The 26,573-nt window shown below is 29.6% G+C and overlaps 15 protein-coding genes across 15 annotated transcripts; 5 read left to right on the top strand and 10 right to left on the bottom strand. All coding sequences in view use genetic code 12, as the record gives it.

Moving 5' to 3' along the window:
* Positions 1-281: 281 nt before the first annotated feature.
* Positions 282-2,279, top strand: KGF54_004194 (uncharacterized protein; the record flags this gene model as incomplete). Its single annotated transcript, XM_051764866.1, has 1 exon — positions 282-2,279. One exon carries the CDS (start codon positions 282-284, stop codon positions 2,277-2,279), a length of 1,998 nt encoding a protein of 665 aa, XP_051618236.1.
* A 1,283-nt stretch (positions 2,280-3,562) lies between these two features.
* TPO3 (spermine transporter) lies at positions 3,563-5,311 on the top strand (the record flags this gene model as incomplete). Its single annotated transcript, XM_051764865.1, has 1 exon — positions 3,563-5,311. One exon carries the CDS (start codon positions 3,563-3,565, stop codon positions 5,309-5,311), a length of 1,749 nt encoding a protein of 582 aa, XP_051618235.1.
* Positions 5,312-5,833: 522 nt separating this feature from the next.
* KGF54_004192 (uncharacterized protein) lies at positions 5,834-7,072 on the bottom strand (the record flags this gene model as incomplete). Its single annotated transcript, XM_051764864.1, has 1 exon — positions 5,834-7,072. One exon carries the CDS (start codon positions 7,070-7,072, stop codon positions 5,834-5,836), a length of 1,239 nt encoding a protein of 412 aa, XP_051618234.1.
* Positions 7,073-8,642: 1,570 nt separating this feature from the next.
* KGF54_004191 (alkaline phosphatase) lies at positions 8,643-10,322 on the bottom strand (the record flags this gene model as incomplete). The annotated part of the gene is made up of 1 exon (XM_051764863.1): positions 8,643-10,322. The coding sequence occupies one exon, from the start codon at positions 10,320-10,322 to the stop codon at positions 8,643-8,645; it is 1,680 nt and encodes a 559-aa protein (XP_051618233.1).
* A 500-nt stretch (positions 10,323-10,822) lies between these two features.
* Positions 10,823-11,887, bottom strand: KGF54_004190 (uncharacterized protein; the record flags this gene model as incomplete). The annotated part of the gene is made up of 1 exon (XM_051764862.1): positions 10,823-11,887. One exon carries the CDS (start codon positions 11,885-11,887, stop codon positions 10,823-10,825), a length of 1,065 nt encoding a protein of 354 aa, XP_051618232.1.
* Positions 11,888-12,243: 356 nt separating this feature from the next.
* On the bottom strand, positions 12,244-13,290 carry KGF54_004189 (uncharacterized protein; the record flags this gene model as incomplete). The annotated part of the gene is made up of 2 exons (XM_051764860.1): positions 12,244-12,974; positions 13,056-13,290. 2 exons carry the CDS (start codon positions 13,288-13,290, stop codon positions 12,244-12,246), a joined length of 966 nt encoding a protein of 321 aa, XP_051618231.1.
* Positions 13,291-13,822: 532 nt separating this feature from the next.
* IME2 (protein kinase) lies at positions 13,823-15,397 on the bottom strand (the record flags this gene model as incomplete). The annotated part of the gene is made up of 1 exon (XM_051764859.1): positions 13,823-15,397. The coding sequence occupies one exon, from the start codon at positions 15,395-15,397 to the stop codon at positions 13,823-13,825; it is 1,575 nt and encodes a 524-aa protein (XP_051618230.1).
* Positions 15,398-15,775: 378 nt separating this feature from the next.
* KGF54_004187 (uncharacterized protein) lies at positions 15,776-17,376 on the bottom strand (the record flags this gene model as incomplete). Its single annotated transcript, XM_051764858.1, has 2 exons — positions 15,776-16,487; positions 16,694-17,376. 2 exons carry the CDS (start codon positions 17,374-17,376, stop codon positions 15,776-15,778), a joined length of 1,395 nt encoding a protein of 464 aa, XP_051618229.1.
* A 179-nt stretch (positions 17,377-17,555) lies between these two features.
* KGF54_004186 (uncharacterized protein) lies at positions 17,556-18,671 on the top strand (the record flags this gene model as incomplete). The annotated part of the gene is made up of 1 exon (XM_051764857.1): positions 17,556-18,671. The coding sequence occupies one exon, from the start codon at positions 17,556-17,558 to the stop codon at positions 18,669-18,671; it is 1,116 nt and encodes a 371-aa protein (XP_051618228.1).
* A 36-nt stretch (positions 18,672-18,707) lies between these two features.
* On the bottom strand, positions 18,708-19,802 carry KGF54_004185 (uncharacterized protein; the record flags this gene model as incomplete). The annotated part of the gene is made up of 1 exon (XM_051764856.1): positions 18,708-19,802. One exon carries the CDS (start codon positions 19,800-19,802, stop codon positions 18,708-18,710), a length of 1,095 nt encoding a protein of 364 aa, XP_051618227.1.
* Positions 19,803-19,959: 157 nt separating this feature from the next.
* On the bottom strand, positions 19,960-21,711 carry KGF54_004184 (uncharacterized protein; the record flags this gene model as incomplete). The annotated part of the gene is made up of 1 exon (XM_051764855.1): positions 19,960-21,711. The coding sequence occupies one exon, from the start codon at positions 21,709-21,711 to the stop codon at positions 19,960-19,962; it is 1,752 nt and encodes a 583-aa protein (XP_051618226.1).
* Positions 21,712-21,837: 126 nt separating this feature from the next.
* On the top strand, positions 21,838-22,581 carry KGF54_004183 (rRNA-processing protein; the record flags this gene model as incomplete). The annotated part of the gene is made up of 1 exon (XM_051764854.1): positions 21,838-22,581. One exon carries the CDS (start codon positions 21,838-21,840, stop codon positions 22,579-22,581), a length of 744 nt encoding a protein of 247 aa, XP_051618225.1.
* Positions 22,582-22,609: 28 nt separating this feature from the next.
* On the bottom strand, positions 22,610-23,479 carry KTI12 (Kti12p; the record flags this gene model as incomplete). The annotated part of the gene is made up of 1 exon (XM_051764853.1): positions 22,610-23,479. One exon carries the CDS (start codon positions 23,477-23,479, stop codon positions 22,610-22,612), a length of 870 nt encoding a protein of 289 aa, XP_051618224.1.
* An 86-nt stretch (positions 23,480-23,565) lies between these two features.
* Positions 23,566-24,675, top strand: MTG1 (putative GTPase; the record flags this gene model as incomplete). Its single annotated transcript, XM_051764852.1, has 1 exon — positions 23,566-24,675. One exon carries the CDS (start codon positions 23,566-23,568, stop codon positions 24,673-24,675), a length of 1,110 nt encoding a protein of 369 aa, XP_051618223.1.
* Positions 24,676-24,689: 14 nt separating this feature from the next.
* YKU80 (ATP-dependent DNA helicase) lies at positions 24,690-26,501 on the bottom strand (the record flags this gene model as incomplete). The annotated part of the gene is made up of 1 exon (XM_051764851.1): positions 24,690-26,501. One exon carries the CDS (start codon positions 26,499-26,501, stop codon positions 24,690-24,692), a length of 1,812 nt encoding a protein of 603 aa, XP_051618222.1.
* Between the last annotated feature and the right edge of the window lie 72 nt (positions 26,502-26,573).

Here is a 26,573-nt window from a genome sequence, read left to right as displayed (position 1 = left end):
AGTTTTTCTTTAAATTTTTTCTTTCTTTTACTCCTTTTGTTTCGCACTTGATTTATTTATTGTGATATAATACCACAAAGGTTTTATCTATATATTTTGATTTTTTGTGTTTCTGAATATTCATCGTTACACATACTTAAACACCACTTCAAATAATTCAACCTCATCTTTCAAGTACACCAGAGCAAAATTTATCGTTAGATACACGTTTTGAAGATCTTTTAAATAAATTAATTTTGTTGATTCTCAATTATTAGTCACGTTTTATTTTTTTATCAATCATGGAAGAAATTAGTACGAATGTTGTTCACAAAAGAAGAAGACTTGGAAAGTTAATCAATGAAAATGAAATTCAAGGGCCGGTATCAGCCCCCACCACAGTTGAATTTCCTGAAATAGATCCTAACATCAGATTTAATTTTCCCAGACTGCAACGCCCCGAGGGTCTAAGCAATGAAACTAGAGAATTTTGCAGCGATAATATCGAGTATAATTTTGATTTAGCTGGATCAAGAACACTTTCACATAAAGATTTCAAACAATGGGATTATTTTAATCCAAACTTATATGAGTCCTTCCAATCAATAGGTACAATTTCCCCTGATGAATTGAGTGATGAAGAAATGACATACAGTACATATAAGGAAAATCCTCAAAATTTCACCGTTTTCGACAATAGGGCGGAGGATAGTAATGTTCACGAATCAAATGAAGTTGATATTGATCAGTCCACTGAACCCAACTTTGCTGGGATTGATTCCAATAATTTTGTAATTACAGAGAATGGACCCAAAAGAATTTGCGATGTTGTTTTTTCAAAAGAGAATTTATTATGTCCAAATTTAACGACCAAAGAAATTGAAATTCATAAAGCAACAAAGGTCATTTTTTCAAACATCGAATTTCACGATCTTAGAGATTATAAAGGGTTGATTGCTTCAACTTGTCAGAAATTCCCTCTCAAAATCAAGAAAAATGGAAAAGGCACCTATAATGATGAGGTTTTAGAGTGCATTCCTCCAACCAAATGGAATCCAAAAAAAGATATTAAGATAGCAGGAAAACATGTTTTCAAAATTAGTGAAGGCATTGAAGAAGATGGCGAAAAACAAGGTGAAAAACAAGGTGAAAAACAAGGTGAAAAACAAGGTGATGAACAAGGTGGAGCACAAGGTGATGAACAAAGTGGAGCACAAGGTGGAGCACAAGGTGATGAACAAGGTGATGCACAAGGTGGAGCACAAGGTGATGAACAAGGTGATGCACAAGGTGATGCACAAGGTGATGAACAAGGTGAGGATAACGATAAACGCATCCGAATGTTTAAATTAGTTCATCAGAGCCGTAACGGCTACGTTGGAGAAGAAAGCTATACTATCAATGAGATTAGGAAATTTTTAGACTTGAAGACCCCTATTCAGTGGGTCACATTCCTAAATGTGCTCGGGTTCTTTGCCGGTGATGGCACCTTATTATATACTCGCTATCTACATTTGGATGGTATCATTTTTCATCAAAGAAAACTAAATGACCTTTTGGTTTTGGAAAGATCCTTTTTGATTTTAGGTTTGCAATTTGGAAAAGACTGGAGAAAGTTCCAACACCTTGCCGCTCATGATAATGTTATGAATTATGTTTTTGTTGTTACCAACGATAAGTATCGTATTTTTTTTGAACATTTATACGGGCAAAAATACAAGAAAAGTATGCATTTTGATGGTACAGAAGTCAAAAAGCTGTTCAAGCCGATGTCTAGTGATGAATTTTTCAAGCTGCTTAATCAATGTGAGTTGGACAGTTTTCTCCACGGGTTGAATCAATCTGATGGTCGCCATAACCGAAGTTATGAAATTTTTACTGGTTCAGAAGAATTTGCAATGTGGTTGGCAAGTTTAATAGTTAGAGCTGGGCATTGTGTTACAATTCATTTAAATAAACCAGGCGAATATTACACGTTAATTCCTCCAAAAGACCACCAAATCCGAAAACATCAAAGGCCCATTAAAAAAGCAGAATATGAAGCACTTTCTGATCAGGAACAATCCAAATACTACCGATACTTAGAGAATGCAGGCGATGTTTACCTGCTATTTTACTCGCATTGTTTGGGTGGTGGAAATTGTGCTCCCACAGGTTTTTCCTACAACGAGTCTTTTGAGTTCACGGATGAATTGGAATTAGTCTCAATAAAAACACCAACTGGTTTCTTCGTTGCAACATCGTTAGATGAGAAAGGAAATTACTCCACGACTACTTATGTTCTGTCAAATACTGATTGAGATGAATTTAGTTTTTAATAGTTAGTTTTTTTAGCTTGATTATAGTTTTTTTTAGTTTTTTTAATTAAAAATTTAAACTCCCCTAAACAAAGTATTGATTTATCGGTAGAAATACTAAATAGAAAAAACAAACTCTACGCTCCCACTGATTAATACAGGTTGTTTCAAGCAAAATTGAATCAAAAGAATTTAAAGATAAATGGCTTCATTTAGTATTAGCTGAGTCCAAGAATTAATCTAATGAAACTGCAACATCCATTTTTTTTATTTGTCATCTAAATGGTATAGAATTTTATATAGTTCGAAGTCTCTAAAACATATACAAATTGCGTAGATCGGAATAATTTAACCCATCAAAATATTATATATATGTAACATTATGTAACATCATATTCATTTAAACTTATTTGTGAATTATAATTAGATCAAAATTACAAATATTAAATTATCAAATTGGATTAATCAAAACAAAATATAATTTATCCGAGCGTATTCAAGATATAAAAAAATTACACAAAATCTTGAATTTTACGGAAAAGAAAAAAGAAATTTAAAAGTTTAAACTAAAGATTTAATAAAATAAAAATTGTATTAGCCATTGAAACAAGGTGCAAGACCAAATAAACAAATTGATTAATAGGTTTCCGTGGATATAAATTATCTAAAATTCAATTTACTATGAAACAATAACCATGGTTGCAACCAGATATTAACTGGTTCTCGTATGAATCCTTGAGTGGGACATGAACCATAGAAGCAAAAGCTTTTATTCAATATGATCACGAAAAAGTATTTTATAATTATTTTACTCGATGATAGTATTAACCCGAAAGAGTAAATACCAAACAAACTTTAGAGTTTCGTATATCGAGAATAAAGGGAGTCATTGAGTAGAAATAATTGGCTCAGGGAGTATAATAAATGGCTTTTATTAATCTCAATTTAGCATTTTTCAATTTACGATATGGAATATGGAATAATATAGAATTTTATGAGTAGTTTGAGTAGAAAAACCTTATAATAAAAACTCAAGATTAACCGGAAAAGAATAAATAATTCACTAATTAATTTATATGTATCATTACTTATTTATATTAACGGGTAAGGCTATTCAAAAAGAGCACAAAACGCACATATCCATAGTATAGTTTAAACTTGCTGCAAATTAATATATAAGATGATTGAATCCTTCAAAATAAAAAGCAACTTGGTAAGATTGGTCTGCTAGAACATACACAAACACAGTTCATCAACAACATAAATCAACTATAATATAAAACAAGATGTCGAATTATCATAAAGAAGAAGAAGATAAAATACATAGTTATAGTGATTTTTTATCAGATAGACAATCAATACCCAATTCCAACATATCATCATCATCATCCACAATTTCAAATGACAACGAGCCAAAAGAATATTTACAATTAGAAAAAACAGAAACTAAAAAATCATTAAAAGAATTAGGTGTTACGAAGGAGAAACCACCACCAGAAATCAATGACCCACCAATAGAAGACCCCATTTTCCCAGAAGAATATCATTTAGAGACTGATACAGGTTTAGTAAGTGCCAAGACTTTAGAAAGTTTGGGTAGAACAATAAGTGGATCTCATCATAGTGTTACTGACCAAACTGAATTTGTCACTTTTAAAGTTAATGATCCTGAAAATCCTCATAATTGGCCAATGTGGAAAAAATGGTTTTATACTTTTTTGTTAACTTGGTTAGTTGTTGCTGCTGCCTATGGGTCTTCTTGTTTATCAGGTGGGCTCTTCACAATAAATGAAAAATACGGAGTATCAACTGAAGTTTCAACATTAGCTGTTTCATTGATGGTTTTTGGATTTAGTATTGGACCTTTACTTTGGGGTCCTGGATCAGAAATTATTGGTAGAAGACCCATTTACTTTATAAGTTTTGGATTATACACAATTTTTAATATTCCATGTGCATTATCACCAAATATTGGAGGATTACTAGCTTGTAGATTTATATGTGGAGTTTGTGCATCAAGTGCATTAACTAATGTCGGTGCAAGTTTAGTTGATATTCATTCAGAAGAAACAAGAGGTTTAGCTATTGCATTTTTCAGTTTTTCACCTTATTCTGCTCCAATTTTGGGTGTTTTAGTGAATGGATTTATTAGTGTAAATACAAGAAGAATGGATTTAATAATATGGGTTAATATGGCTTTCGCTGGAGTTATGTGGATTATTATTTCTTTAGTTCCTGAAACTTATGCTCCAACTATTTTGAAAGCAAGAGCTAAAAAATTAAGAAAAGAAACTGGTAATCCTAATATAATGACTGAACAAGAAGCCCAACCTTTATCTTTTAAAGAAATGGTAAATACTAATTTGGTATTACCTTTGAAATTTGTTTTCACTGAACCAGTCTTGGACTTAGTGTGTGCTTTCATTGCTTTAATTTATGGTTTATTATATGCTTTCTTTTTCGCATATCCATACATTTTTGGTAAATTATATAATTACAAAGATGATAAAATTGGACTCATGTTCATTCCAGTCTTAATTGGTGCTTTCTTTGCAGTTGGAACTACCTATATATTAGAAAAACAATATAATGTAATGCTTAAAAAGAGAAAACCGGTACCGGAGGATAGATTAATTGGTGCAATGATAGGTGCTCCATTTCCATGTATTGCATTATTCATTCTTGGTGCAACATCATACAAACATATAATATGGGTCGGTCCAGCATCTTCAGGTCTCGCATTTGGGTATGGAATGTGTCTTTGTTACTACTCATTTAATAACTATATTCTTGATAGTTACGCCAAACGTGCTGCGCTGGCTTTAGCAACAAAAGTATTTTTAAGATCTGGTTTAGGTGGTGCATTTCCACTTTTTATGACCGCCATGTATTCTAGATTAGGTCTTCAATGGGCTTCTTGGTTGCTTGCTTTTATATCACTTGCTATGGCTTTTATTCCGTTTACTTATTACATAATTGGTGCAAGACTTAGAGCTAAATGGTGTAAAGAGGATTATACTATACATTATGATTAAATACATTCGAATTAGATATTAATAGATTTAGACATTATTTGCGTTAGACTAAAAATGAAGGAAGATATTCATAAACTCTCTATTCAACGCGTTCCAACTTGTCATTGAAATAAAGGAGTTAAATTGCATGTTTGAAATTGACGTGTAGTTATCCCGAGTTGATGGAAACTGTATTGATAAACCGTACAGTAAGCTTATCTTAGTATCATAACGTTTAGTTATCCAGAACATATGTTTTGAATCTGCTGTTATGACACTCTAGTATAGCTAACATTGCTAATGTAGATATAGTTGAAATATGTAATATAAGATAAGTTAAATTAAACTAACTAGAAACACTAATTCTAAAAACTCTAGTTAAAATAAGATTATGAGAGACATAAAGTCTTATAATTTCATAAAATAACTTGACACGAAATAAAAGAATAGTACCGAAATAAAGTAATAATACCGAAAACCTGTGTAAATAACCATTACATAGAAAAAATATGAGCACACCGAAATACCTCAAAATTACATCAATCAAGCAAACTCTAAGTTTTCATCTTCATCTTCATAATAATCCATTAAGGTGGATCTGACAACCAAAGGGTAAGAGACCAGTTTTAAATCTCCTTCTTCATTTTCTTCGATGTTGATGATAACCATTAATTCAAACCCATCATTTGTTGGATCGTTGATAGCGTTTTCATCTGGTGCTAAATTGTAAAATACTCCCGAAAATTTTTCTTGAGTCATACCACCTAAGACCATTACGTTTGTTAATTTTGGTTCCAGTAAAATTTGTAAGAAATATCTTAAATTAACTCCTGTTGAAGACGATTCATTTGAAACTTTAACCTTTGGTGAAAATCCAGTAATAATTGTCAAATGAACTAAGCTAAGAAGATACTCTTTGGATCTAGTGCTAATTCTAGCACCATTCAAGTTTTTTATATTGCAACACCCTTTTAAAAATGCTTCCAAATAATTCAGCGGCATTTGATAAATTTCAGGATTAAGCAGCTTCTTTTGTAATTTCCATACTTCGTTGATTTGCACTGTCTCAACACACAGTCTAACGTCAACATCAAAAAACTTGACTACAAATTTTTTAAACTTTCTCAGAACTACTTTCAAATGATTATTTCTTTCTGCTTTATGGTACACAGTCTTCAAACCAAATTTTTCACATAACAATTTGACATGTTCAATGTTGTATCTGTACCTAATGCTGTCTCCTTGAATAAGACTACAATTGTAAGTAGCTCCTAGTAACTCTAAAAATTCCAAAATTTTCAGTTCTTCTGTGGCATTAAATTCTTTAAAGTCATCTTTTAATTTCATTATGTTATAGTTAATTATAGTGCTGTTGGTGCTGGTTTGAAATCTAGAATCAATTTTTGGGTTGATTGGTGAAGCTTCGACTTTGATAATTGACCCATTTGTACCTAATGAAAAATCCTTTTTTTTCAATTGCTTCTTGTGATCAAGCTGAGGGATTTGTCTTTTTAAAAATTCAAGATTAGAATCAACTTGATAAGACAATGAACTTCTTGAATGGTTGGCGTGGATCTTTAATATGCTTTCATTGTCATATGTTTTACTATAAATATCGGAACTGATAAATTTGACAGTGGGTTCATCAATATTTTTGTATAACACATCCATTTTTGAACCAACTTGATTTAAAAACTGAGAATAGTTGAGAATTCCGGTACGTGTAACAACGGATATTTTGTGAGAAAATCCAGTGTCATTATCCAATGATCGACGAAGCATGATTAGTTGTTGATTGTAATCTTGTGAATGTGATCTGATATTGAAGTAGGTAAAAAGAAATGTTATAAAGATTTAATAAATACAAAAATTCAAACCAAGAAATATGTAAAAAATTATTTTAAACTCCTTGAATTAATGTGTTTTCATAAGTGTTTCAGATATTACGTATAACACAAACTTTATTTTGCAGTTTTTGTTATCACACGACAATTTATTTTTACTGACATTTCCAAATTAGAAATTAATAGGGCTTTATTAGAAACAATTAATATTGAGATATATTTAATATCATTAAGATCAAATTTTTTTCCTCTATTCCCACCTTCAATTTATAAAACCAAACATTTAGTTATCATACTTATTTCAATACATTTTCGGTCACTTATCAATATTTGTCATCCTTATTTTTGTATTTTACTGTTTCAATATATATTAACAAGTTACAAAAAGAGCATAGTTGTAAGTTGGTAGCAAGTTTTTTGAAACTTAATATTAAAATATTAGACTTCAGTCCATATAATTCTAAACGAATTTTCTTTTTCAATACTTTATAAGCTTATTTAATGTCCATCCAGCTTGCTGGATATAAAAAAATGTACTTAAAAAAATTAATGCAAACCTAGATATCTCAATTTTGTTTCGTCATCAAAATTTATAAATGAAATAACATTGCAAAGCTCGAAAATGAAGATACTGAAAAAGTGAATCTTAAAAATTTTTAGTCTTAAAAGACATGTTTAAATTCTTGAATTTTTTTTCGCTTCGTCCAAATTAAGTACCACTTGTTGATATTAATAATGACTTTGAGTCATTCAGTTTTTCAAAACAACGTCAGGCGTAAAATTTCAAATGTGTGCACCTTAAGGTTTTATAGCGAGCCACATTTGGTATAAATTTCATCCTTTGCAGCTAAACTAGTTCACCTCAACGGAAACTGACCATCATGAATAGCACAAAATATTTCGACTAATCAGCATCTATAATGTAGATATCTCCATTAGTTGAATTCAAATGGAGATTTTAGAGTTGAACACTATTTTTCGAAGTTTTGATTGTCGAAGATTGATTGAGCATCATAATAATATGTGTGAAGTAATTGATCAAATGCTCAAAAAAGCTTTCATTTTCGAATTCACTTGTTATTCATGTTTTAGCAATTCATCAAATTGATAGTTCCTTGAACATACATCAAAAAAGGTTATTTTGTATTATTGTTTTTCTTGTCCTGTTTAAAACCACTTCCTTCGTGTTTTGTCACAGCAGATCAGATATTGTTACAATGTCACTTATTCTTTTGAAACATTACTACCAGAAATTCAATGAAGTGACGGAATGTAGCCAAAACAAGTATAGTGCATGACCGATCTAAGATGTTAGAATTGTGTTTAAACGACGAATACCTCCGATAACTTCAGTCTCAGATCGCTACATGAACCAGTGCAGGCATCAATATCATTATTATTTGAATTTTCTATACAAACAAGAATATACAAAAATTTTTTTGTCAGAACGAAATAAATACTATATAATAATAAATAATCTACTTAATTGCTAAAGCAACCTACTCCTTTTATACAACATTTTCATGCAATTTATCAATTAAATTAGCAAACCCTTTAGCACTTGCAACTTCAAAATCTTTCTTACTTGGAGAATGATCAGTCAGTTTAATCATTTCAGTAATTTGATTCAAATTGGAACCAGTAATTGATTCCATAAATGCACCAATTTCAATATTCTCATGATTACCAGTAAGACCTTCATAAGATTTTCTTGATTTCAATAATTTTAATAATTGTTGAGAATTTGTATGTGCGTAAATATTTACATCAACTGCTGAATGTCCATGAGTTGTCCAACCTATTTGTGCTCTTATTGATAAGATATTGTTTAGGATAAATAATACTTTTTCTGGGTTTGTTGAGTTTTCTATTATTGATTCTACGTCTGTTTTGGTGTAGTCAGTTATACCCATTGATTTTTCCAAAATATCTTTTTTGATAAAAGTTTCAAACTTTTTAGATTTTTTATCTTTGAAATGATATATTTGTCGAGATAAATAATCTCCAGATTTTGTAGAGTTTAACAATACTTCTGGGTACCATAAATAATCAGGGTAAGATTCAGAAACTTGTCTTGCTGTAACCAATCCACCAGTTTCGTGATCACTTGTAGAAATAGCAACAGTTTCAACATCTGTTGAATCAATAAATTTGATAACTTCTTGGAAAGCCTTGTCGTAAGCTAATACTTCCCTTACTTGAGCAGCAGGATCATTATGATGACCAGCATGATCTATTCTTGAACCTTCAATCAACAAAAAAAAACCTTGATCTGAATCTTTTGTAGCTTCAGATAATGCAGTTAATGCAACTTTAACTTGTTCAGCTAAACTTGGGTACTCTTTTGAATCTCTATCTATATCATAAGGAATATCGGTATCAGCTAATAATCCCAATAATGGAAATGTAACATTTTTACCACCATTTAAAGCATCAAACTCTTGTCTATTACCAACATATGACCAACCTTTTCTCTTTGTTTCTTTTATTAAATTTCTATTATCTACTCTACAACCTCCTGGAATAGTTGAAGGATAAAAATGACATCTACCACCACCCAATATTAAATCAACTGCTCTGCCAAATGGATATTCCCCAATTTGATGTTGTGCAATTAAATCTTCTTGAAATCTATAATCCGCATGAGAACTAAAAGCTGCTGGGGTTGCATCAGTTATTCTTGTAGTTACGACTAATCCAGTAAAATATCCTCGTAATTTTAAAGCTTCTAATATGGTACCACATGGATTTTTATTCAGATCAACTCCAATAGCTCCATTATATGATTTTAAAGCACATGAAAAAGCTGTAGCACCAGCTGCCGAATCAGTGACTAATGAACTTGAAGATCTTGTTCTTGAAGTACCAATAAGATATTGGTCTAATGTTAATACATCATTCATTGGTAATTCATCTCGAAATTGACGAAATGATCTTGCTGCTGACATTGAAGCTGGTCCCATTCCATCAGTCACCATCATTATTATATTTTTTTTGCCTTGGGGATCAAATGGTTTTTCCTCTTCATTTTTAGATTTATCTAAATTTGATATGTGGAAATATAAGAAAATTATTGTTAATATTGTAGTTATATTTAAGATGTATGATATATTTTGTTTTATATTTGACTTTGATTTTTTGTTATGAATGGACTTGTCTCCACCCAATAAAGGTTCTCTCTCAAACATGTTAAGGAAAGTTTTTGAATATAAACCAGCCTATTGATTGGATTTTAGTGGAGGTGAAGCTGTTATAATGTTTGTCTAAATTTACTTTGTTGATTTACTAAAAGATTATTTTAGTAGTATGTTACAGTTTATTTTCTTTAACTATTTATTTAGTCTAACATTTTTTTTGAAATTATTGTCTTATTTTGAGAAAATTGAGTTGAATCTAAAATTCATTTTTTATGTATATCAAGGCTTCTTTAAGAAGTCTATTAAGCTTTACTTACTATAATAGCTAGTTTTGGATAAAAAGAAGAGATCATATTTGCAATCTGTAATTGTGGATTTTTTTGAATCATTCACTCAGGTCCAATTAGGCTTATTTCAATTCAGATTATGTAACATTTTAATCTCGAGAATATTAGTATATCATTAAGCGGTTTTTGTTTTTCGAGAAAGTTCCTTACAAAATTTAAGAGGCTTTTTTCAAATTAATGCAAAATTTAAGTTAGTTATTACCATTAAAAATTATTTACAATTACAGTATCATCCCCAATCTTGTCATAAATAAGTTTGCCAATTGATAAATCCATAATAGATAATCCAACGATTTTTTGGACTGTTAAATTTAGGTTTTTATAACTTACATCATTTAAAATTTCGGGGTTTGTAGTTTTATAAACCTCATGAATTTCAACTAATTCTTCTTCTTTATATTCTGATTGAATTAATTCTCCTGCTTCATGTAATGTATGTTCTTTTGAATCTACTATTATTTTCACTCCATTGGATTTCAACTCTTTCATCAAGTCCAAATCTAATTCAATCATGTGCGGTTTGTATGAACCAATCAATGATATAAATACCGGGTATTGAGGATCTTGATTTAAATACTCTTTTTTTATGACTGGTGTAGTAGCTGGTGTACATCCAAATATTATTGAACTATTATGTACGTGTTTTAAAAATTCTTCTTCATTTTCTAGATACAGAAATGCATTAAATTCAATATTTGAGAACTCTTTAGTGAATTGGTCTTTTAATTTTTTTGCATTTGATAATGTACGATTTAAAATATTCACCGTTTTGATCTTGTCTTCATATAAAAGCAATGCTAATTTGACATGCCAATAAGCCTGCAACCCCACTCCAAATACTGAAATTTCAGGTAAAATATTATCACTATCCACATTGATTTTTTCAATCAACCCCAAGGATGATGCAAGTGCTGTTCTAAAAGCAGTCAATGTATTAGCATTCAAAACGGCTTGTAATTGACCAGTAATTTCATCCATGATTAATACACAACCTTGAAATCCTAAACCCTTTTCATTATTACCTTGTCCTCCACTTATAACTTTTATTCCCACTTCATTAGGTGATATACATGGCATATATACATGAGTCGTATCTGAGTTTGAGTTGTTTGATGCTTGTGCTATTCTTGGTGGGACTATACTATTTGGATTAGTTGAATATGTTTTCAAACTATTGTATAATGTATGTTGGAATAAATTTAGTATTGATGACTTGTCTAGGTTGTTGTTTAAAAAATTTACAACATCTTGATCCGTAATTACTTTCATTGCTGGTAATTGGCTTGGAATTGAGTATAAGATGAAAATTGAATTTGTCTTGTATAATATAGGAATGATTTTGAGTAACTCTTATGGTTTGATTCGAATTAATGTGCAACACTAAGCGAGAATATTTGAGTGATAGTTTGAACAAAAATTGTTGCAAATTCTGATCAATTTATAGTAGATTTTATACCCCATAAATTCACATTTCATTTGTGAGACTACCCTGATAAATGAATAGCTTACGAGGTAAAGCTTGAAGAGCTCAACAGGAAAATACACAAAATTAAAAGAGTAAACACAATCAAATAACTTTTTATTTTCGTATACAATCATTTCTCATTAAATAGGTTTTCATAAATTTAGTCCCAAATATTATATTTAAAACAAGATGTAATTAAAGGTTTTTCTACTTCAGGCTTATCAGCCATATGTAAATTTCTTTCATAATAATTTAGTTCACCGGTTTTAGTTAATAATATAATAGTTTGAGTTCTTGTACCATAGTAATCCCCAATTGATAATAGATTACTTTCTGGTCCATTTCTTTTTATTGGTGGTATGAATATTGAATTTCTTAATTCCAAAATTTTGGTGTCGAAACTTTTACCTTCATTTATTGTTTTATCGTATGTGTCGGTTTTCATTACTTTGAAACATTCTTCTACTAATTTTTCTTGATTATAATTCTTTTGTATCGAGGTTTCTATTAGTGAATTCAATAATTTTTCTCCCATTTTAACTTTTTTCCAAGGTTCATTATACAACGAGTTGGATAATCCAAAAGTTGTCTTTTCTGAAATACCGTCATCATCATATTCAGATTCAACTATATTTCCATTTTCAACAGTTTCAAATATCTTACCATAATTACCTCTATTACTCAAGATATTTAAATGTTCAATTTTTTGAGTTTGAGAATCCAATTTTAAATGACCATATAATAAACTAAATCCACCTATTTTTGTGATATCTATTTTATTGTCATTGTTTTCTACTTCTGACATTAATTGTTCTCTCCATTCTTCATCCAGTAAATTCGATTTCAAATAACTTAAAGGTAGTACACCTCTTGATACTTCACATAATGTCACTAAAAAAAGTTAGTAATTACTGATTCGCAAAATGCGGAGGAATATTTAAAGCAGATCCTCTAAGATTAGCTTTTACATACTTTCAGTATCAAGGTCTCTATAATTTACTAATACTGCAATTTTACCAGTAGTAGTAACTCCAATCCAAGTACCATGTTCAGGTCTTGCTAAATCTAATGGTGTTAATATTTGAACTGAATCATTTAATCGTCTAAATTGTGCAGGATTTGTTGGTCTTTTAAAATATTCATCTCTATTTGAACATAGTATTAGTGGATAATCTGGATGACTTGTTGTTGCTATTGATATACACATTCTAAATTGATTTAATGAGTATAAATTTATATTAAATTTGTGTTTTAATTTTAAAATCATTTAAGAAATTTTTAAAAATTTAGATCTTTACGGATTTTCTTTTTTCTGGGGAAATCTCCGACACTAAATCATTCAATTTATATAAATTGAAAAATTAAATTTATTATAATTGATCATCCAGAGATGATGGAATAAATATTATAAAGGGTTTGAAAAAATAATTTGAAACAAATGGTTCTATTTTTATAAATTGTTGAGATGAATAATACATTATAATCATTAAAATCAACCAATTTTATGTTCAACAAAATGCAAGTCATTCTTGTAATATTGATAATTTTTCGTACAAAAATTGGCTGCAAAATTCAAAGAAATTACAAAAGTAATGCTTTTCGAATCATCATCAAATTATTAATTATTTCTTTCATTAGTAAAATATACAAGATTCATACAATAGCTATTCAAACATATTATAACAATAAAATTACAAAAAAAATTACACCTGTACCCAATTTTTCTGACTCTTTCTGTTCTATCTTCTACGTTTTTTTTCAAACACTTTGACAATAGATTTTGAAGTAATGTCATTTGAAGAAGGATCACTAGATGTCATATCACTAATTTGATTAGTATTTTTTTTAGAGTTTCCTTCATTAACAGTACTTCTAGGAATAGAATCTGATCCAATACCTCCTACTTTGTTAGTATTATACCATTCATAATAAACTTCATCTAAAAATTCCGAATTATAATTCAAGTCAGGTGATAAATATTCGGAAAAGTGATTTTCAAATTCAGTATTATTTTTGTTTATCTTAATATTATTATCATTACCATCAATAAAGTAATCATTAGTTTTGTTATCATCTTCAGTATTAACAACATTAGTAGTTGCAGATTTTCTCAGTGATGGAGAATTAGATATTCCATTAAATTTAATATTTGTATTTGATTCTTTTGCATAACTTTTTTCCAATAATTTTAAAGATTCTTTAAAATATGACATTTCACCTAAATCAAAAACATCTGGTCTTGCATTTGGGTCCCATAATAAACATGATCTAATAACTTCATATAACAATGGGTTGGAATCATATTGTACTATTTCATTAATTTTAAAACCAGGTTCCATTGGTAATAATATACCTAATTTTGAAGCTAAATTTGTTGATTCTTCCCAAATTCCACCAATTGGTACAACGTAATTTGAATCTAGTTGATAAGAATCAGGAATCATTGGTGATCCAATAACTCTTAAGATTTTCCAAATTTGATCTAATTCATTTGCACCTGGAAATAATGGAGTAAAATTTACAATTTCTGCTGCAACAGCACCAAATGCCCAAATATCGATTGGAAAAGAATACCAATGTTGTCTTAACAAAATTTCAGGAGATCTATACCATCTAGTTGAAACATAAGCTGTATAAGAATTTAAATTTGATGCATGTCTTGCTAATCCATAATCGCCTAGTTTAACAATAAAATTATCATGTTTTCTATAAGAAGGTACTGAATCTTTTGAACCATAATAATGTAAAGTTGGAATTATCAAAATATTTTCTGGTTTAAGATCTCGATGATAATAATGATGTTTATGAATATGTTTAATTGCACACAATAATTGAGTTAATATACTTTTTAAAGTAGTTGAACTAAAATGATCATTTCTTCTCGATTTAATTAATTGATATAAATTTTGATTAAGTGCTTCCATTGAAATATGTAATTGAAAATTAGTATCATCAATGAAAACTTCAAATATTTGAACTAAACAAGGATGTGAAGGTACAGTTAATATGAAACACAATTCTTTAACTTTTGCATAATCTTGAAAATGTGGTAATTTTTTTTTCATTGTTTTAATGGCAACAAAATTTGAATTGTTACGTTTTGAATCCTCTAATGGAAACATCATTGTACCAACTTTATCAATATGAGAATCTAATAATTCATTTTTGGAAAATTTTATTTTGGCTAATTCAACAGTACCAAAACTACCATTACCTAAATTACTAATTTGTTGATATTTTTGTTGATATGAATGAATCGTTACATCTTTTGGGGGTGGATCATTATAAGGAGGAAAATACCTAACATTTGACATAATAAAACCCACTTTAACGCGTTGCTATTTGTTAAAGTCAATTAAAAATGACTAATTAAAATAGTAAATAAACAGCGCTATAAGTTGGTAATGAATTTTGTTGTAATTGAATCCTGAATGATTTAAAAAGTTTGATATTTTGGTGGTAATTTATTTTTGCAACACATTTTAAATATTTATTTGTTTGTACTATATTATAATTATAGTATTAATTAATAGTAGTTAAAGATCTTGTGTTTACTGACTTTATTAAATATAAACCACTTATACTCACATCTCTTTAATATATCAATAAAATAACAAAGATTTACTTTACAAGTCTTCCTGATTAATTTTTTCAATACACTTACGTATATAATTATTCATTTCTTTTGTAATCTATAGACCTATAAAATTATTTTCAAATTTTATATCAATCTTTTCATCATTATTATTTTCATTATTATCTTCTTTATCTTCATCTTCATCATCATCGGAAGTATCTGATATTTCTATAATAAAGTCAGTTGATGGAGCTGGTTCAAATTCTTGTTTAATATCACTTTGTGAATCAATAAAATGTTGATAATTACCTAAATCATCTGTAGCGAATAATGCATCAGGAGCAACCGTATAACTACTAATTATCATTTTTTCAGGTGTCAAGATATTGGTATCAGTTTCTTCCTTTATTAAAACTTCTTCTTCTCTAATATATGTATTTGATCTTGTACTAATATGACTTTGCATTCTTCTTGTAAATTGATGATTTAAAGCACAATCATCTCCTCTTGAACAATATTGATCTTCCTCATAATCAGGACAATTCCAGACATGTAAAAATGGACAATTTTTCCCTCTTGGACACCATGAACCTATTGAAAATTGTCTACATACCCATATTTCATAATTTGGATCATTATAGTATTCAGGCATATTGTGACTATAATTACATTGTGAATTATGACATTTATTCTCCAATTTATATCGACATAATGGAGCATTATGATCATTTGAATTATGACTTAAAATACAATTTGGATCTGAACATACACCATTAAGGTAATGAGGACAAATTCTAATTTTTGCAACATCATGATCATATTTACAACTTGAACCTTTATGACAAGTACCTATAATTTTCAAAGGTTCATAATGAAAAGAAACCTTTTGTTAGTATTATGTAGACTGATAACTTGATAAAATTTGTATTTATTTTTAACTTACCTGTTCTTGTGAAGTATCGACATATATCTTTTACTTTGCTACAAAAAATTGTTAGTATTTTGCAATTTGAACTTATAATTAGAAACATACTTTTCTCTTGAATTTTGTATTTTATAACTTCCACTATTTTGTTTTATATAAAATTCATTATTCCAAACAATTTGATCAGGAGCATTTGAAGGAATCGATATAATGGGCAATAAAACTCTTCCATTTTTTGCAACAGCATATTTAGTTCCGTTAAGATATATTCTATCACAAAAGTCACTTAAAGATTTATTTTTGGCTATTTTAGATTTTGTATGTTCTTTTATCTTTTGTTGTTTAATTTCATCTAATGCATTTTGTCTTAATATTGCTGTTTGTCTTAATCTTCCATTTTCTTGTCTAAATATACTCATGTTGAAGAGAGTCATTCCATTTCTAGACTGAATTGTAACATATTGTTGTTGTTGTTGTGGTTGTTGTTGTTGTTGATTTATATGAGCTTGTGATGACAGAATAGTAGTAGAAGAGCCAATCTCAACACCTTCTAATGGAAGATGGGAGTTAGGCAAAACGTTATTCATCACCAAAGTCATATTTGGAAATGTTCTTCTCTCTGGTATTCTCCTGTTGAAAGATGAATGACCATGGAATTTCGATATTCTAAAGTCTTGAATTCTTTGCTTACCCTTTTGCTTCATTTGTTTTTCATGTATAATTTTTTTCAAAGTGGCTATCTCTTTATACATGGCCCTGACTTCAGCAGAGTCTACTTGATTTTGAGACATAACTATGATTGATGATGTGGTTGTAGAAAGTGATACAAATTTTGTGGTTGTAGTAAATGTGTATTATAATTTTTTTTTTTTTTGGTTGCCTTATTCAACAAAAATTTATTATGACAGGAATTTCTCGTAATTTGTTTCAGATTTGGCAACTCATTTGAACTAAACGAAGGTTATCAATCATGTCAAAACAAAAATCAACAACTACGTCAGAATTGCTAAAAACGAACACCAACACTAATAAGAAAGATGATAAAAAGATAAATAAAAAAAATTTAACAAATCTAAATGATATAGAGTCCGTGCTAAATGAATTAGAAATCAAACATGACACATTAGCAAATAATGAAGTAAAACGAATTTGTAATTGTATGGCAAGAAGACATCCATTATTTGAAATTGCACCTAATTGTTTAAACTGCGGTAAAATAATATGTACAAAAGAAGGATTACAACCTTGTTCATTTTGTGGGAATGATATTATACCGTCAAAAGAAAAAGATGCAATCATAAAGCTTTTGGAGAAAGAAAGGACTGAATTACTCAATGCAAATAATAAACAAGAATCGACGACACCAACTAATAAACCTAGAAAGAAGATCGTAGTGAAGATGAATCCAGGTGAGAAATTTTGGGAAGCACAAGATAGAGCATTTAAACTAGCAGAGCAAGAAATGAAAAATGAAGAAATAGCGAAAAAGGAACAATTAGAACAACAAGAACTACAAGCTATTGATACAAAAAATAATTACAAACTAGCCAATACTGATCAGGATTTAGTTAAAGCTCAGGAAAAACTAGAAACATTATTAAATTTTCAGGAAACAGGTGAAGAGAGAACAAGGATCATTGATAATGCAGCTGACTTTGAATTACCTACTCAATCTATTTGGTTATCACCAGAAGAAAGAGCACTAAATTTGAAAAAGCAACAAAGAATGTCGAAAGATAATAAAGCAGAATCTGAACGTCATAAAAAAGGTGAAAAACAAGTAGAAATGGTGATCAAAGATGGGAAAGTTACAATGGTGGAAAAATACAAACCAATTAAAGAGCAAGTTTCCAATGAAGAAATTAAATTAATGCAAGATGTTAAAACTTCTAAAAAGCAACAATTTACAAACAATGAACTGACTTGGGATTATGATGAAGATAAGAAGAAATGGGGAAAACCAGTATATTTTTCAGAAAACAATGGAAGAGATGAAAACCAGGAACTAGAAAATAAAGCTATAAAATCAAGAATACAATTTGACGTAAATAAAGATACTTCAGAGTTGATAGCAACAATAATTTAAAATAATAAATACATTTCCAGGTGTATATTTTTTGTATTACCTTCTCATTCGTTGTTTGAAACGTTTTGACCTTGGATCATTAATTTTCATTCTCTTGTAATTCTCCGTAACTGGTTTTCTAGTTCTTTTTGAAGGACTTACTTGGTTGACTAATTGTTGGGAATCATCATCACTTTCTTCATCTTCTGAATTTATATAGGCATTTATATTTGAAATTTCTTTCTCCTCTAATTCATGTACTTTTTCTTGTAAATTGACATTATCCAAGACTTCGCTTTCTAATACAGGACGTGGTGCCATTTTAACTCTTCTAGTTTGTCTTTTTTGAGTTCTTCTTTTCTTAATATTACCTTTAGGATCTGCAGTGGAAGTTTCCTCTTCATCTACTACTTGATCTTCAATTTCTTCGTTCACAAACATTCCTTCCATCTCTTTCAACTCCTCAGCTTCTTTCAAAGACCTATTATATACTTCTGATATTTTAAAGCTAATTGATCTATGAGGTTTAAAAGGTGACGGAGATGTCAGAAATTCAGTTAGACTTAAAGTTCTATTGAAAGTTGGAGTTTGAAAATTTGATTTCAAATATCTTGGAGTTTCATTATTTATAGTTTGTTTTAACTTTTGAATCAATGAAATTGGTGGTGTTTCTGTCGAAGTTGATGCTAATGGGGATGATTTATTTGGAGTTGTGAATGATAACCTTCGATTTGTTTTGACCGGAGTTTTGAGAATGTGACGAATTGGAGTATCAGCTATATTTGTGGCGAATGTAGTTGATTTATCTTTTAATGGTGATGACTCTGGTGGAGTTAGTTTATAATCGAATATTGATAGCACTCTACCATTTGCTTGTGGAGTTGGACCTAGTTCACCTTGTGGAGTTGGTGGAAAATTTTCCTTATCGACATTTGTGGTCTCTAGTTGGCTTTCATGGTCTTTTGTAGCTTTCTTGGAGTTATGATGATGATTTTTACCTTGTTTTTTTGATTTATATTGTGAATATAAATTCTTGATTTCAGTATTCCCATTTATATCAGCTTTTGTAGGTTGTCTATTATTTACTTTTTGAAAGCTGTGCTCCCAATCCTTAATTTGATGCCTAATTTTCAGCACATCAATGTCATTCATAATATAAGTAGATTAAAGTTAGTTGGTTGATTTATAGGTTCTTCAAAATATATTGATGTAATATACTACAGATAATACAAATCGCGTATATAAATTAATGCTTAAACTATTTACATTTTTAATTACACAAAATTCAAAAAAAAAAAACGTCACGTCTTCATTTGGTAGCAAACTCGCCAACTTTTTCATACCATTTACTTGCACCAAATTTATCATTAAGAACCAACAAAGCTTTTTTTAAAGCTTGTTCTTCATTCGCAGAATTGAATTGATTGTCATTTTTAGCTAGTTCTGTAATAAAAGATGGCCCATTATTGTTGTTCCAATATCTGTTGAAAAAGTCTCTTAATGCAATTTTATCATTAATGATTGTTAAAAATATAATAGCTTTGGTGAACATATGTAGAAATTCTTGAGGTTCAACTAATGATTGTATTATTGCACTCCATTCTTTCCAAAAATATACCCAATTTCTACAATTCCCATAAGTATATAACATATGTTCTCTTAACCAAAGTGGCATGTGACCTCTTTTTGAAAAATTTATTTGTCTAAACATTTCTCTCATATTTTGAGCTGATCTTGCATCTTGAACAGAAGTTGGTGTGGATATTTCAATTCCTTCACCTCTTGATTGAATTATTGAGTTTATTTCTGAACCATCGATTGGTATATAATTATCACAACTTAATGACCATAATAAAGTTTGAAATTTATCAATTGCAAAAAAATGAAGTTCATCAGATGAAAACGCAGTAATTTTGGAAATAAAGTCTGATAGTTTAGATAGTTTTTCAGTGGCACTTAATCCTCTTGAAGTATCTAATAGTAACTCCATATACTTTATAACATCATTTACTATTTCTTGATTCCAGTCAATTTTCTCAGTCGAAAGTGCAATCGACGAATGCTTATCCAACAAAATAGTTTCAACATCTTCCATTGAATAATTAGGATCCACTAATGATAAGACTTTGTAAAAATTGAATTTGTTATTGTATTCCTCTACTGACGTCCCTGTAAATTTACCGTCAAATTGAGACTTAAATTGCTCATGCTCATTGATGGAACTACTTCCAATAAAATTATTAACTATTGATTCTAATGCTTCATTGTTATTGTTCAACCTTGTGCTTGTATGGAAACTTCTTTGTAAACCATAAAATACACTATCTTTATTTTCATTATAATTATTTTTAACTACTGGAGCAATTTCAATCATACTTTCACCTTCAACTTCTTCACCATATATTTGTTCCAAATTTAATTCTGATCTTCTCTCGGGACTCAACATATGTAAAACAGCTCCATCGAACCCAACTTCACATCTGACCCAAGTGTTAGGACCTATCCCGTAAGTATTATGTGTGGCGGGTGGACCTTGTCTAGCTCTTTTGGCTAATCTATTACGAGTTCTTGCACTTACAGAATTTGAAACCATTCCATCTATACGAGGTAAATGTCCAAATTCATGTTTTATATATTGTTTTAAGTCATATGATGCCTTGTAAATGTGTTTTTCAGATTTACCTGAGGTGAATATTATATATTTTTCATCTGATTGGCTTTTTATACTTTTTGGATGATCTGATGGAAGTAATGAAAGATCTAAAATTTTGAAATCTGTTAACCCGTATTTTTCACTTAGTAATTGAACAAAATCTCTGAGTGATTGAGACATACTTTCCGGGAACACTATAATTTCATTTTGATTAATTTGTTCTACTTTTGAAGTATTTTCTTCTCTCAAATACCAAGGCGTGGAATTACTATCGAGTGATGATGAATTATGATTGATTGAAGTTGTAGTTATATTTCTGGTACATAGTAGTATTGGTTTTGAAGATATATATGAGGACGATGACGCGAGTGAACGCTTATAAGGTAGTTGTACTATCGTCCTTCTCATTAACTCTGACTTTAGTTGATTTGATCTTTGGTATAATTTTTCACACAAAAAACTAAAAAATAAAATTAATAATTTATCATAAAGTCTCATCTTAATTTGCAACCATAAATTAAACAACCAACAATCATGGCAAGATTAGTACACAATGTTCAAAAGAAACAGCATAAGGAAAGGTCTCAAAAGGATAGCAGAGCCAGATATGGCTTGCTAGAGAAAAAGAAAGACTATAGATTAAGAGCAGCAGATTATCATAAAAAACAAGCAGCATTAAAAGCGTTGAAAGAAAAGATCAAAACGCATAATCCAGATGAATATTATCATGCTATGACCAGGAAAAAAACAGATGATAGAGGGATATTGATATCAGATAGAGATAGTGAAGTGCTAAGTGTTGATCAAGTTAAATTATTAAAAACTCAAGATATAAATTATATACGAACGATGAGATTAAATGAATTAAATAAAATACAAAAAGAAAAAGAAGGGAAATTATTTGAAGGATCGGGTAGACATACAGTATTTGTTGACTCTAATGAAGAACAAAAAAGTTTCAATCCTGAAGAGTTTTTCAATACAGATGAATCGTTATTAGATAATAGACAAAATAGACTTCGATTAGATCAATTACATTCTAACTCGGGAGTAATAAAGTCAAATGATTTAGATTCAAAGCAAAAAGATAAACTAGATGAAAAAAAATTGAAAGAATACAAAAGATTACAGAGAAGAATAAACAAGGAGAAAGAAATACGAGATGTTGAACAAATAATGAGTTTAAATTTGGAGAAAATGAAAAATGGTAGTAAGAAGAAAGTAGTAAGTAATGATGGTAAAACTCATTTCAAATGGAAAAATGAAAGGAAAAGGTAAGTAGCAATTATACATGCATTAACTAAAGTTAGTCTTCATTATTTAAACTTCCATTGAGGTAGTCAATAAATAAAGGAGTTATTCTATCTTTATCTATAGTTCTCATCCTATTCAAACTTATAAATGATCGTCTTATTCTTTGTAGTTGTGCAGTACTTACGACGCCCATCGGTATATTTATTATATAATCCCCAATCTGAACATTTCCTGAAGTTATTTGTTGTTGTTGTAATATGGCGGAGATGATTTCATGAGTTTTCCTATCTAGTTCCTGTAAAAATGAATTATCTGAAGTTGATTGTAACGTAGTTGCAGCATTTGGAGTAGGTGCTTTTTTCAATACCAAGGCATTCCATATTTCATCAATTGGTATTTTTTCATTTGGATCGTTTGATATTATTTGAAATAAAGGTGAATCCCATCTTGTATCACTGTTTGGTTCTTCATATCTCATTTCCAATTGTTTAATCAATTCAGGCTTCCATTTTTCACCTTCGCTTTTTTGATCATTCCATTCAAGACATTGATTTATTGGAGCGATAACGTGAACTATGCAATGAGGTGTTGCAGTACCTTTTGATTCACAATATAATTGATAACGAAATCCCTTTATATATGCCATTGAATCTAGTATTACTATATTTGTTTTTGAAATGTCTCTTTTGACTGCTGATATTTGTGAACCTCTGGCTAATTTTTCCTTATTTGAATCTTCATATGTATCATGTTTTATACCAAATAAATCATCTGAATGATATATGACTTTATAATTATGCCCTAATTGTGAGTCTGAACTTTCCCCGGCTTTCGTTATCTTTTTCTCAAGTTCATTAGCTAGGAGTTTAGCCCATTTAGTTTTACCAGAACTGGGATAGCCAGAAATTATGATTAATGGCATATTGGTTGGAAATTTGATGGGAATTATGATGTGAAAAAAAAAAATAAACTTTTGCAATCTTTTTGATTTTGCAACAACTTACAACCATGTCAAAATTCATACCCAGATCAACGTTTCCCAACTATAACATTCCACTATCTAACTTTAAGGGCCATCATCAAAAAGCATTATCAAAACTCGGACATCTTTCTCCACAACTAGATTTGATATTAGAAGTACGAGATTGTCGAGCTCCAATTGCAACCACAAATGTTTTATTTGATAAATTATTATCTACAAAGAGGAAACTAATACTATATAGTAAAAAGGACTTATCAATACTAAAACCAAACCTACTAAACAAATGGCATAGCTCTAAAAATGAAAGTTACATGTTCATTGATTGTAGGAATAGAACAGATTGCAAAAAAATAATAACCGCTATCCAAAAAATTTATGAAGATTTAGAGTCCAAACCTCCTTTAGGAATGAGATTAATGATTATAGGAATGCCCAATGTTGGAAAATCTACATTGGTAAATACAATGAGACAAGTTGGGCTAGGTAATGACACCACCTCTGTTTCTACAAAAGTTAAAAAAGTTGCTAAAACAGGTGGTCAACCAGGAGTTACTCGATCCACAAGTGAAATAATAAGGTTATCTAAAGACCCAGAAGTAATGGTTTATGATACTCCTGGAATTTTTTTACCAACTGTTAAAAACGCGGATACTATGTTAACATTAGGATTAGTTGGTTGTATACATGATTCATTTATTGATCCAGTTATATTAGCTGACTATTTATTATTTTTGTTAAATCTACAAAATCCAACGGGTAAGTTATACTCAGACTATATGTCTCATCCTACTAATGATATTTATGAATTAATGTTTAATATAGCAAAATCAAGAAATACTTTAAAACCAAACGGATCATATGATGAATTAGGTGTTGCAACTCATTGGATTAATTTATGGAAACAAGGTAAATCTAAAAAATATAAAGGTCTTTTTGACTTGGCTGCAATACAAGATGTTAATGAAGAAAAATGGAGCGAAATAAATAATTTAGAAAGAGAAAGAGTTGGATTAAGTAAAGTAAATCAAAAATTAGTTGACAGTTTTGGAAACGATGGTACTTCTAAAAACTTTAATAGAAAAAGAACAGCAAAAGATAGAGAAGCAGATATGAAAAACAGATTGTTCAAACTTTGATTGGTTCTGTATATTTAGCCAGCTAAAATATCATCAATATCAAAGTATTCATCAAAACCATCGTTAGCTTCAAAATCAAAAGTACTTTCGTAATTTCTTTTCTTTTTTGTAGTTTTTTTTGGAATTTTAAATTTAACATCCAAAAGATTTTTAAGTTTATCTTCAATTTCATTAGCTTTTGGCACGTCATAATCAGCATAAAAATTTGCTTCTTTTGTATCAAGGATATCATCAAGGTTAAGTAATGTACTTTCCTCATCATTTGTAAGTGTATTTTCAATGAAATCCTTTTCACCAATAAATTCATTTAAAGGTTTTACTTGACCAAATGATTTATACAACATTTTATTCACGTAATGATTGAACCTTTTCACATGAGGACTTGAAGATAATAAAATATTTTCCAATGTAGTTTCTGATGTTATTGGTGGTGTAAAAGATACCGATTGAGTAAGACTAGCTTTTCTATTATTAAGGAGATTTGATTTAGTTTGATCATTTCTCAATTTTTTACTTTTGATGAAATCTTCCATTGCAGAATCTATTGAATTTTCTTGCATTTTTTTCAAATCTGAAAATTTACCAATTTTTTCATCTTCTTTCATTGCCAATCTATTCATCATTAAAATAAATCCTTCATGTTCATCATCGATTTTAACTCGCTGCGGATATCCGGCACATACTTGAACCTCGTCATCTTGCTTTTGTACATAACGCATTATTGCAACATGATCTAGGTCTATTAATGCTTGAACCATTGAATTGAAAGCTATTGCATTGTCACTATATAATTTCATGTCTGGTATAACATAATTTGACTCCTCTGTTAGATATGCAATTGGTAAATCTTTTCTAGAAATAAAACCAAGAATATTAACACCAGGAGTAGTTCCCAAAGTAGCAGCTTGATCCAATTCTGTGGATACAGGTAAAATATCTTGTTGTGAATATTTAAAACCAGAACTAAAATCTCCACGATTCAAATAAATTTTTTCATCATCTTCATTTTCGTCTTTTGAATTGGAATCTTGTGCATTTAAAGAAATATGATCAAATACTTCATCTTCAATACTTGCATTTTTCTTGATATAGTATTTAGTATCTCTTTTAATTTTTGATACTTCTTTCAGTGAAGGGTTTACAAAATATTCATGACCATGTAATTGATTTTGACATCTAATTGCTGGATAAAGTTGTATTTTCAAATTTATACCCAGTTCATCGTTCTCATCGCCTCCCAATTGAGCAAAAGATAAATATGTATCACTGACACAACGAGGACCTATCAATTTCATTGGTGGTCCTGCATTCATATAATCATCAAAATCATAAACTGCAAAATCATCTCCCATGGCTTCAGAAACGTTCTCAATGATTGTTTTGGACTCATTATTGTTATCATTATTAATAACTAAACATGTTGTGTTAATGGTGTATGAGTTTAGAATATATTGAAATTGATCATAATGTCTTGGTTGTTGAGTTGGTAAAAGACCATTTGTGACTATGAAAATATTTCTAATAAATTTATTTGCAATTTGATGTTGTAATGCTTCTGAATATGATTTAACTACGTCTGTTTCAGTTCCATTTCCTGTATCTTGTTGATGTAAATTAGAAGCAGTATCGTAAAATTCTTTGACGTAGCTTAAAGATATTGGACCATCATTATATAAGAACCTTGAATCAGTGGAATTGAAAATAACAAATGCGTATCTATCCAGTTTACGGTTTTTTAATAATTGTTTATTTAAATAATTTATTGAAAATTTAAGTGCTAGTTGGAAATCAGTTTCAGATTGATTTGGAATTGATTTGATTTCCATTGATTTGGATGCATCAATCACTATAGTGGTATATTCTTTATTCGACATCGTCGTTAATAAACAAACATAGGA

Source organism: Candida jiufengensis, assembly GCF_024610255.1.
Source record: "Candida jiufengensis strain CBS 10846 chromosome Unknown scaffold1, whole genome shotgun sequence".
Taxonomy (NCBI): Eukaryota; Fungi; Ascomycota; class Pichiomycetes; order Serinales; family Debaryomycetaceae; genus Lodderomyces; species Lodderomyces jiufengensis.
Note: the sequence above shows the minus strand (reverse complement) of the source record. Positions and strands in the feature narration are given on the sequence as shown.